Here is a 12209-nt window from a genome sequence, read left to right on the forward strand (position 1 = left end):
TCAACACTGAATACTAATTTACGTTTCTAGAGTGAGACACGCCTTAAGAAATAAAAGATGTAAAACAAGATCAAAGGAATTGTATATTTCAGGCAAAGGAAGCCCTCAAATCTTCTTTTACCTTTTATGATGTAATTTCTGTGATTGATGGCACAGTGTGCAGTCTTTGGAAGGATGTGTTTTAGATAGCAATGTCTGAGACCCACCATTCACCCACCATTAAGTGATGAGTCGCAGCCCCTGAAGGCATAACTCACACTTCTCCTTTGTTATCAATGAGAGACACTCTTCTTGTATTACCCTCTATAATAGGTGTGATCATTTTAAATTGTGCATCAAGGTAATTGCCATGGGACTGAAGGTGAAAAAGTGCTTGCAGAGTTAAGGCATGCGGGCCATTGTCTGTCATTTTCCCTGAGGATTGGTTCAAATTAAGATGCAGTGTGACATTTTTTTGCCACAAGTATGTGAGGAAAGAGCTCATATTCATTACTGAACATAAAGTATACTGCTGAAACAAAATCTGAAGGAGTTCTAGTGAGACAGGAGGCTATGAAACAGGGAAATAACAATGCTGAACTTTTGAAATATCTGTTCTACGATTGTCAAATTAATTGGAAGATCCTGCAAACAAAATGTCCTCATACAATATTTCAACAAACCAAAAATCACTGCAAACACCCATTTACATTATCTGCATATGAAAATCTTCATAGAACTCACACTGAACCTCACCATCAGTTCTTGATGTCTTTACTTTCTTTTGTTGTTGTTCAGAGACTTGCCCAGCCCTTTTTGTATCTGGGCGTCCTGACAAAAAACGGTGCAGACTGAGATAACACTTGTATTTCCCTACATGCACTATGCCGGAACTGTGAGCTTTTAAAGGGAAGAGATGAAAGAAATCACATCTCATGAAGGCTGCTCAATCGTTTCTGCAAAATCACAGACAAAGATAAAGTGGAAATGATTATACATATGGGTTTAACCATGCAGGACCTGCTTGTCCACCATGTTGCTGTAGTTCACCCCAGGACAATGAATGTGACTGTGTGAATGCACTGAGCTCGGAGGGGGTGGAACAAGGGGACAGGGGGCAGGGAGGCCTGACGCGAGGCTTGCTATCAGGACTAATGTGCATCAAGGCGCTGTTCATTATTAACAGGTCTGTCCTGCTTGATTCTGATCTGATGACAAATTAATAGTAGTGATCTAGCTTCTAAAAGACAGCAACATTCACTTTAAATGAGTGTGAATCATCAGGTCCTGCGGGCATGTTAGGTCGGCATTCCAGTGCAGGTTCTCTCTAGTGATTTTTAGGGATGGTTTTTTTGCTGGAGGGACAAAAAGCATCTGTAGTGTAAAACTTAAAATAGCATGAATGACTAAAACAATATTTCATTCCATTCAAAGTACTGAGACGTTGGATGATATTCAAACTTTTGCTTGATATTCAAATTGGTAACGTGATCATGTTTTAACCTCAACTGAAAGACAATATGGTGCTGCATGTTGAGACTGTGTGCTGAGAAAAAGCCATGACCTTACAGAATCCCACTGTAAATAAGAGTTTTAAGGCAATCCTGGAGATATCAATACAGAATACGTAAAGTTTCAGGTTAACCTCAATTAAGGATATGGATCTCCAGGATTGACATTCAAAGACTGATTTCGTTTTTGAAAAATAATCTGCTTAGCTCTGGGCACAGAGCAAGTCTGTCTAAATTTAGGTGTGATGCCGTTATTTGCCAGTTTCAAAAAGAGATATTTATATCCCAGTTCTTTATGTTTAATTATATATTTGTTTGTCCTGGTTTTGATGGTGAAAGAAAGTTTTGGTTAAACAATACTTCAGGTTTATTCGAAGTAACTACTGAACCTATGTTACATTTACTCTTGTTTATTTTTGTGTGATTTTCTTATTAATTATATTGTATTTGCCAATTACAAGTGTTGCTGCCCACTTACTTGATATAGTTTGTATTTTTTGTTTTCTATGTGCAACTGTCTATGTACGTCATTGAAGAGTCACTGTGTGAAAAAAAGTTTTTAAAAAAGTCTAAAACTCAAAAAAGGTTATACAGACACGCGTGGCACTAGCAAAAGAACAAAGAGACTCCTCCTTTTCTCAATTTCTCCTCAGGAAAGAGCCAAAATATTTCAAGCGTGCAGAAAAGTTGCACCAAGGAATGCTTTCGCTGACTGATAAAATTTCTCTGATGATCAGCAACACAACAGCTGGTTGCATTGAATAAACATTACCGGCTAGGGGTGCGAAAGGAGATTATATATTATCAGTGTCTTTCAGGAGCGACACCAGGATTATGAAAGAAGCCAGGCTGTGAATCTGGAGGAGAACAATGCAGTCAGCTGCTCCTGACACATCAACACAAAAACAAGCCACTACAGCCTTTCCCCATCCGTTGATCCAGTTCCTATCAGGGTGTCTGTCTACTGAATACGTAATTATTCATTCAAGAATTTGGTTTTTCAATAATGCCCCTTTATTGTTAATTAGAATATGCTGCTTTCGGTTTAGTGCTGAATGCATACATATATGTTTTGCTTTGTGAAGAAACAATCTGAGACAACGAGCTTGGAGGATTTTTGGAAGAGAAATTACATTAGCATAAAGTCAAACAATAGGACAAAGTTAATTAAATCAGTTAAAAGTAAACAGTGTTTGCCCACTTGTTGCTGTCATTACCACTACAGATGATGAATGCTAATTAAATAACTGCAACTGAATTTATGATTAAATTGTCATCAAGTTAAAGAAATGTTTGTGCAGTCAAACACAAACTACCAACCACCTCCACGTGGAGGGATTTTTATGATCAACTCAAAATCTCTCTGCAGTTTCATCATCCAGGGGCATCATTCTGCTGCTCCAGATTGATAGCCTTTCACAGAGCCTTTGTGGTCACAGAACAATAGGAAATGAGCGGGAGGCCTAGATGTGTCACATGTGGTGCCTTTGATTAACATACTAGACTTGTTTGTGTAACAGGATCTCGTGGTGAGGCAAGAATACCAAAAACTGAATCAGAGTGTTGCAGGGGGTAGGAAAATGTTTTAATTTAGGGCAGCACACGTAAGCGATTGAGTCTTTCTTATGCAAAACGCATGCAGGATATCTTTTTTTTTTATTCTAGGTAGTCAAAGAACACGTGGGCTATTTAACTGTCAGCTTTACAAGATTTGATAAGATAAAATAAGCACTAAACACTGCATTTGTCTGACCTGCATGGGAACTACAAGGATTTGAAAACAGTTTTTAATAAACCCACAAAACACTTTATTAGCCCATAAAAAGAAGGGGGTGCAGGGAACAGCCCAGTCTAATGTGTGACATGGTTTTGGAAAATGGAGTCTTCCAGTCTTTGTTCACTGTTCATCAGCTGGGAGTGGTTACTGATAAAGTTTTTTTTTTCTTTCAGACATTGCTGGCATTCAGGGGGAGGTTATGTGTGTGTCTCCATAATCAGTGTACGCTGTAGTCTACTGAATATCTTCATTGATTGTGTGATGTAAGGCTTTCTTTAAGCTACCATCACTGCCTGATGTCTGTTTGGAAGGGTTCAAGGGTGGAGGATGGGCTGTTATTTAACTACACATTAGCCACTGGGTGCTACTGTAGGTGATAGTCTTTATCTCACAAACTTAGTGTATTATTTTTATTTTTTCTTTTGTGTCCACACAATCACATAGTGACTTTACAGCTTCCCTAAATATTAGTATTATTATTAGCCTTAAGCCCATTAGCATCTTTTCATAATAGACTATAGAAAGCATCCTGATCTATAACACATACACATAGGCTTCAACACTGTGTGTGAGCATATAAATATATATGTGTGCCCGCAAACTTGAAAACTTAATAAAGTTTTTATGCATGTTCTATAGGAAATAGGAAGAACCTGAAATTTCTTATGACTCAACCAACCAGCTTCTGCAAAAACCCTCATGTATCTGTGAAAAAGTTTGAGGCACCCCTCCCCCATCTCCACATGGTAGCTGATGCATGACGTGAGAGCGTGGAAGAAGAAGGGCTACACTTTTAGGTAGGTTCGGCGCAGCGTTACATATCAAACGTTGTGTTGTTGTGTGGCCTGTGGCTGTAAACAGCACACTGACAAACTGTGCGACGGTTTACATATATTACAGGAGCTTCAAGGGCGCATTATCAGCAGGATAAGCCAAGGTCTTGAGAACCAAACGGGGAAACGCATAATATTAGACATCACTGTATACAAGTGATAGTATAGACTTAAAATACAAATGAAGCCCACACCATAACAATGTTTAAATGGCCAGACTGGCATACCTGCCGGTGAGTGGTAGGTGGGCCTCAGCAGGATGTCATATAAAATATATCTTAGATAAACAAACGCATCGCACGTGTTTTGTGATTGTGTTTGGTTTGCGTCTCACAGTCGCGTTTCAGTTTTAAGATTATGCGTACTAATCCTTTTCTGTTACTCGCGACCACGTGACTGCCCTATAAGTTTTAGGGGTGGGTGTGGGAGGGGGGGCGACGTGCACGCGCTCCATCTTGAGGGAACGTTGAGGGGAGCGCGCGTCAGATCTCAACAGCTGCACAGTGAGGATTCTCCAAGTAGAGCAAATATGATTCAGACAATTGAATAGGTGAGCTGTCCACCAGCAACGCCTTGTGAAATGAAGAAGCAACCCACACAAACAGCTTAGCTCACTGACTCCGGTCGCACGTAGTATCAGTATCATTATTAATCCGGAAATTCACAGTTGGTAGGTATTGTTTGGTGAGTTTCTACAGTTTCAAGTCGGAGTCGGAGACAACAGAAAGTGCAGTTTTGCTAACGTTAGTTAGTGTCGTTAAGGCTGCGAGCGAATTCGTGGCTTTTACTCAGCTCGGTTTTTTAGCGACGTTAGCGTGTCGTTGAGTTTGGGTTAAGTTTGGAAAAAAAAAAAACAAAAAACAACAGCAACAAAAAAACTGGCGTTAAACAAATAATTAAGCACCAACGTAAGTACACAAGGTATGGCTCGTGTTGATTTGAAGCAATCTGTTGCTATGAAAATAACGTTGTCGTTGCTGGAACGTGTCGGTTGTTGAGTTCATGCTAGCTAAATTAAGTTTTTTTTTTTTAATGATTTCGAGATTTCCCAACCAGGGTTAACGCCAGCAGCAGTTTGATGACTGATATCGATCCGTATCGCTGAGAAAGTACCGGATTCCTCGTGCTTTGCTTATTAAGTGCACATAGAAATGTAATAGCTACTCCGTTAATTATACGATTGACTTTGATTAAGTTAACGCCGGCTCGCGTTGAGAGATCTTTACGGTTTAACTTCGAGCATCCCCCCCACCCCCCCACGAGTAAGCTACGTTAATGGTCTTAACGAGGGCTGTGCTTCACTGGAATAACAAGGTGGCTAACGTTAACGCTGCCTCACACAAAGCATGGGTGTGCTTTTAAAAGACAGAGAGAAAGAAGAAGAAAAAAAAAAACCCTACTGTCATTATCGATAGTTGCCTGTGCTCACCTGGATAATGTCGAAAGTACACACAGGCAAGTTAATTATAGCTCGATGGGCTGTGGTTAATGCGCAAAGTTTAGATTATCGAGGAGAAATAGGGCTCGGTTACAGGAAGGTAACTAGAAACTTGAAGTTGGGATTTCCACCTTACCAGCTGCATTGCCCAGTGGTAACACTATATTGGTGGCACAATGTCGATTAGAAGAACTTAAAAAAAAAGACAACAACAAAAAACTAATATACACACATATAAATAGATGCTACAATGGGCTGCTATACGCTATGCTTTTGTCACATTCTTCACTTGCATTTGTATTAGCCTCTTGACTTGCTGGTCCAGTTATTCCACTCTTGAGTGACTCAAACTAACAGTATGATTTTGAGTTTCCTAAACTTTCTCTTTCTGTATATAAGCAGTTCATTATACATGCTGAAACACCTTCTATGGCAAAGTCACGAGGAAGTGGTCCCAGCTGACACAAAACAAAAGGAAAACAGAACATTATACACCTGGAGCGTAAAACAAGATGGCTAAGGATTTTAGGATTGTATAACATGTTTAACAGTATTTGAGTATTTGATTTTTACAGGTATTTAATGCTGGTAAATGTAAAAGGAAAAAAAATGCTAGTTATTACATTAAGGGCTTTGAGTACTGTTTTTATTCATCTGCAGTATACTGTATTCAGTAATAACTATTATCATTTAACTAATAAGTTAATTTGAAACAGTGCAGTTTATAAAATAGTCTTTTAACAAAAAAATCTGAACAGGAAAGGCAATGTTAACCTATACATTTATACTGACCACATTAAAGTGGCATGATTGTTTAAGTAGTTTACTACTCAGACAATCAAGGTAATATAGATTCTAAGAATTAAGAAAAATTATGCTTGTGAGCAGGAAAAACATTGTTTTCATGGTTTATCAGTGGCCTCCATATAGAGGAAATGACTTGTCTGTGCAGTTGATTGCTAAAAAAGATACATTTCCTGTTTCAGTATGAGCGAAGGCAATTCTCTGTGTGTGGTGTATTTTAAACTGATTCTGATTCTCTATCTTAAAGTTAGGTAGTTGCTATCTGATCCCATTTTTGATATTGAGCAAAGCCTTAACACACTTTTTCCCCATTTTTCCCAGGTTCCTAACAGTCTGGACAGTGTATGCGGCATTGTTGCTCCGCCCTCAGAGGACAATGCCCACTCACTCCCTGTTGCCGTTTGTGGAGAGCCCAGATGGACTTGCCCAAGACATTCTGATTAGCAACAGTGCAAGTATCCCAGGGCCTGGTTCTAGCATGACACCACACACCACCAACTCAGAAAAGGCTGTGTTGCAATCTGGAGGAAGTGTACTGCTATCTTGTATGTTCTGTGATCAGACTTTCACTCATCAGGATGAGCTTGGACCCCATGTATTAACACAGCACCCCACCACTTTCTTTGAACCCACCGTGCTTCGAGTGGAAGCAGAATTCAGGATCCCAGGAGAGAGATCCCGGCCCAAACCGAGCGGCCTCCCTACTGAAAAAGATGAGGTTCACAGCTGCATTGTGTGTGGCCAGGTATCGCAAGATGCCAGTGAGCTGGAGACCCACATGAGGAAGCACAAGGACTACTTTACGTACTGCTGCAATGTCTGTGGACGGAGGTTCAGAGAGCCGTGGTTTCTTAAGAACCACATGAAGATGCATGTAAAACCAGGAGCAAAGAGCAAGGCCCAGCAAGACCTGGAGACCCCGGCCACAATCAATGGCATCGTCCAAGATCCAGTTTCAGAGCCTGTGGTCACTGCTTACAAAATGTGCATGGTTTGTGGGTTTTTCTTCCCTGACCATGACAGTTTGGTTGAACATAGTAAAGTACATAATAGAGAAGTGGAGCATGGCAGAGATAAAGACAAGGAGAACATGGATGCCACTACTGAATCCCTTGCCAAACAGGAAACATTTCTTCACAGTCTAAACCTTCTGCCTCGTTCTACAGGAAATAGTTTGCAACATGCGAGATCATCAAAATGGATTCCACAATTAGATCCTTTCAACACCTATCAGGCCTGGCAACTTGCTACAAAAGGCAAGATAGCAGTTGGTCCTAATAATTCAAAAGAGACTGGCCAGGAAGCAAGCACAGACAACGAAGACTGCAACTCTGATAAGGAGGAGTTGAGTAATATTTGGTCTGAGGGCCAAGGAGACAAGGCTGTGAAAGAGGTCCTTGGGAGAGAGCTCCGGTCTCAGCAGCAGGCTGCAGCAGAAAACCCAGAACCACAGCGGAGGTCTCTGATGCAGAAAGATAAGGACAAAGAAAGGCCAACCACTTGTGAGGAATGTCAGAGAACCTTCAGGACATACCACCAGTTAGTCCTTCACTCCAGAGTGCACAAGCGTGAGAGAGGCGGTGAGGAGAGTCCGACTTCTTCTGTGGATGGAAAGTTGTCCAGAGTAGGCTCACTGGAGCACGCAGAGGACGGCTCTGAGGAGGGCTTTGAGGAGGCAGCATTGACAGAAAACCTTGGTTCAGGTAAATTTAGGAATCATTACACACACACACTCGCCTCACTCATTCTGTCTTAATTGTCTTATACAAAAGACTCTGGGAACAGAGTGCTCCCTCTGCTGGTGAGGGATGATAACACATCTTTTGTGATTTTAAAGTCATCTTCCTTTCTGTGTATTCATTTATGTCTTTGTGTCTTTTTCCAAAGGTGAAGACGGTTTTGACCGATCAAAGGTCAGATCAAAAGAATGCAGTTACTGTGGCAAATCATTCCGATCAAGCTACTACCTCACTGTTCATCTGAGGACTCACACAGGTACATTCTCCACATTTGGCTTGAACGATTTATGTATAAATATGGGACTTAATTTATTGTGTCTTGTAGGTTCAATTCTGTGATTGATATTTATAATTATACTTATTCTTTACTGTTTGTTTCAGGTGAAAAACCGTTCAAGTGTGCTTACTGTGACTATGCTGCGGCCCAGAAGACATCACTGAAATATCACCTGGATCGTCGCCACAAGAACAAACCTTATGTGGAGATCTCCAGCAAACCTGTGCCTTCAGTGCCCTCTCCCAGCGATGGAAAACAGGGAAATGACAATGAAAATCCTGTCCCAAACCGATCCAAACTCTGGGTTCCTGGAGCCCGATCGTGCACCAGTGGAACACCAGAAGATAAATTGGATAGCGTAGGTAGCAAGCTTGACAAACCAGTCACTGAGATGAATGCTGAGCATGATAAATTAATTGCTAAGTCTGCTTACTCCCCTACTGATAACGTGCTCATAAAGTGCCCCGCACCTGTTAACCTGAAGATAAAACAGGAGGAGATAAAAGAAGAAAACTCTGAGGCCCCATTAAATCTGTCCTTAAAAGTGTCTCTCTCCATCCCTGCCAGCGCAGAGCCCAGAAACGCATTAAGTCCACTTGCCTGTTCTTTTTGTGCGTATAAAACCATGTACCCCGAGGTTCTGATTATGCACAAAAAGCTGACTCATAAAGACAAGTCAGACGGTACCAAAAAGAACGGATTTGGAGGCAGTTTGAAACAAAAACGTTATACAGGCTGCCCCCCTGCGCTCGACGGGAAAGATGTCAGCCCACTGCCGATGATTGACAGGCCCCACCCTCGTCGAACCAAATCACCACCTCCTCAACCTGCCAAACCACAAGAGAAGACACCTAGTAACCCACCACCTCACGGTCCTAAGCGGTCCCCTATCCATGCACCTGTACGTGATGTTGTTCAGGAAACCCAGAATTTTAGACAGAACATTGATTCACATCCCAGTCAGGAATCCTCTAGGTATACAGAGCTCATTAGGAAATCCAACACAGGCAGCAAGTATGTAATGGACAGACCAGCCCCCCCCGACAGATTGGGAATTGGTGAGAGGAGTTACCCGGTTCGAAGTGGCGTCATGTGGCACTCGGAAGCCGCCAGACTGTGTCTGTCAAGCCGCTTTGGGAGCCTCCCCCAGATGGATTTTGGTGAACCTTCCAACAAGAGACTGAAGTACTCGGTGCCTACAGGCAGGGAAGCCGACATCGGTGAGAAGCCTGGCTTTAGAGGACCAGCAGCGGATGGATCCAGCAGGCTGATGATCTCAGGGAGAAGTGTGAAAACCACATCACAGGGGTCGGGTCCCTCCACGGTTCCTGAGATGCTGGGTCCTGTGAAGAATACATCGACAGCTATCGGAGGAAGTTTGGACACTGAGTGGAGCATGATGAACCTTCTGCGCCCCTACACACCCAATGACCTGGCATCTCTCTATCACAGCACACCAGCTAACCCCAGTCATGGAGGACTGTCCAACCCAAGAGCAGGTATGTATTAGGTTAGCTGCTCCAGGAGAGATACGTACAGTCATAGGTTTTTTTTTAAATTTTAAACTAGGCTTCTTTATATCCGCATTTTCTGGCAGTTTGTAAAGTTAACAATTAAGATTTTTTCTCAGGGGGCAGAGCTGTGCTGTACCAACACTTACCCACTCTGCCCAACCTGCAGAGGAGAGACCCCACAGGCCCGTTCCCTAATCAACGCTATGGGGCCACTGACAAAAGTACCTAAAGTGGCACCAAGGTAACAGGTTGAAAACTGCTTTGAAATTCATACAGAAGGGCTTCCTTTTTTGGGGGGGGGGTTTTCAAACTCAGACCAAAATCTTTGAAAAGTTTTACCTGGTACTTGATATAAACGAATCAAGTTTTATTAGAAAAGTATTTTTTTCCCTCTCTCTAGATTGAACTGTGCTGCTACCTTATTTTGGAGAACTTTGGAAAATTTGTTCAATGTACAGATTTAAGAAGAGAGATGGTTTGTGCTCAGAAAGTGTCTAGCCTCCCCTAATTTAATATTTTTTTCAGCAGAGGAAAATTTGTGTTGCATAGACATTTCAGGGGCTCAGGCTCTCAGTGTCCATTTTTGCTTTTTTGAATGAGAAAGTGCAGAAGATCTCTCTGAAGATATTAATCCACTGGTGTGCACTGTGATACTTTCTTTTTCTTTTTTCACCCAGAACTGTTGTGTAATCCATTTTGACCCACACTAATGTCCAGATACCAGTAGCAGTAAAATGTGTATGTGGAATAACAAAAGTATTGTGGGATAATATAAATTTATCTGCAAGCTTTCAGTACATGACAGTTGTATTAAGTAAAAACCTAAGAAGAAAGATTTGTGTGGAAAAAATTGCTGCTCTGTTCACTTACTGTTGATGTCCAAGCAGTAATTAAGCACTATTCTGTTTGTTTGCTTTTTTTTTTTTTTTTCCTTTTCCAAAGCACTGGAGGGTGGGGATTTTCTGTCGAATAACTTGATGGCTTCGGCCCAGTGGTTTACAAACAGGCCACGATAACAAGTCCTTCTGTGTTTGTTGAAGTGGTCTACCTCATGTTGTGCCCTAGACACTGTTATTCTCATTAAGCTGCTGTAGCAATCGTATCAGCTCAACCCCTTTGTCTAGTTGTGTAGTGACCAGAGACATGCTTTGAGTCTAACTAGAGGGACATGTGTTTGTCAGGCATCAGTATTTGTCAGGCGCCACGTAAAAGCTCATGACAAAAGAGCAGCTACTACATGCGCCTTATCGACCAGTGGCACATGATTAAGTGTAAAACAATTTGGGTTGTGGATTTCTTTGATACACTCGGTCTTTACAAGCCCAGTTTTAAACACAGAACAGATTTCGTGGTCATTATTTATCCTTTTGAAATGGCAAATGGTTATCATCTGCTTTAGTGGTGCCTGAAATCCATAAGCTGTGAAATGTACCAAATTTCACGGAGTTCTGTTTGTGTGTTAAATAGCCATTCTGTTTTTGTTTTTGTTTGTTTGTTTGTTTGTTTTTGGGCTGCACATTTAGTCACTGTTCAGGAGCTTGCTTTTACTATGCAGAGTCTTGAAAGTGGTGTTTTGTTTGGAGGGACAGCAGTCAGTCCCAGCTGATCATAAAGTGGCCTTTTAGATGTCGTATGACTGTGGTTTGGGGGGAAAAAGGAAAAAAAAAAAAACAAAAGCAGCTATGTTGATTAATGACTCAATTAATTATACACTGTGAACAGAAAAAAAGCCTCAGGTTAACCCATATTTACAAGCAAGTTTAGTCTGTTGTGTAATTTAGTATGTTTTGCCACTTTGAAAGACTTTGGTTAAGTTATTTGTTTTTGTTTGGTATTCACATTACATGTGTACTTATGTAAAAATGAAAATATTGTTTGATATTTGTATGACACATTTCAATAATAAAGTGAGATGCGAAGAGCTCTGTGGCATCATTTGTTATGTGACCGACCACAACCTTCATGGCACAGAAAACAGACTTATCTGTGGTTTTATGGGCGTATGTGCACTTCATGAGGCAGTCGTTGTTATTGTTTGGTTTTGGACATGCCTGTCCTTAATTTGGACATCTGTGTCACACATACTTCTAGCTGAAATGAACAGCCGTTTTAAGGTGTTGTATCATACCACTCACAAATCGAATATATTTTGAGACTCTTGACACTGTACAATGTTTTTCTCTAGGCTGTTCATTGTTGAAAAAATCCCTATTGTCTTCAAACTTCCCAGGGTCACAGTACACACAAAAATACTCTCAACAGTTACTGAAGAAAAAAACATTACTAGCAATACACACAAAAATAAGAGCTTTAGTAACTGAAACAAGACTGAAACTG

At 41.1% G+C, this 12209-nt stretch overlaps 1 protein-coding gene across 3 annotated transcripts; it reads left to right on the forward strand.

Moving 5' to 3' along the window:
- Positions 1–4565: 4565 nt before the first annotated feature.
- On the forward strand, positions 4566–11793 carry znf217 (zinc finger protein 217). Of its 3 annotated transcripts, none has more exons than XM_041065748.1 (5): positions 4566–4650; positions 6664–8045; positions 8230–8337; positions 8463–9857; positions 9989–11793. In XM_041065748.1, the coding sequence occupies exons 2-5, from the start codon at positions 6719–6721 to the stop codon at positions 10099–10101; spliced, it is 2943 nt and encodes a 980-aa protein (XP_040921682.1). In that variant the 5' UTR covers positions 4566–4650; positions 6664–6718; the 3' UTR covers positions 10102–11793. The 3 variants fall into 3 exon arrangements, with proteins under 3 accessions (XP_040921682.1, XP_040921677.1, XP_040921669.1); XM_041065743.1 differs by having other exon boundaries at positions 4589–5008; XM_041065735.1 differs by having other exon boundaries at positions 4589–4770.
- The last annotated feature ends 416 nt before the right edge of the window (positions 11794–12209 follow it).

Source organism: Toxotes jaculatrix, chromosome 2 (genome assembly GCF_017976425.1).
Source record: "Toxotes jaculatrix isolate fToxJac2 chromosome 2, fToxJac2.pri, whole genome shotgun sequence".
NCBI classification, from domain to species: Eukaryota; Metazoa; Chordata; class Actinopteri; family Toxotidae; genus Toxotes; species Toxotes jaculatrix.

What these genes read in the sequence shown, in the direction of transcription:
- znf217 (XM_041065748.1), top strand. Translation starts at nt 6,719, where the DNA reads ATGCCCACTCACTCCCTGTTGCCGTTTGTGGAGAGCCCAGATGGACTT. An exon ending in TCATCTGAGGACTCACACAG is followed by an intron (nt 8,338 to 8,462) that starts GTACATTCTCCA and finishes TGTTTGTTTCAG; the next exon opens with GTGAAAAACCGTTCAAGTGT. An exon ending in ACTGTCCAACCCAAGAGCAG is followed by an intron (nt 9,858 to 9,988) that starts GTATGTATTAGG and finishes ATTTTTTCTCAG; the next exon opens with GGGGCAGAGCTGTGCTGTAC.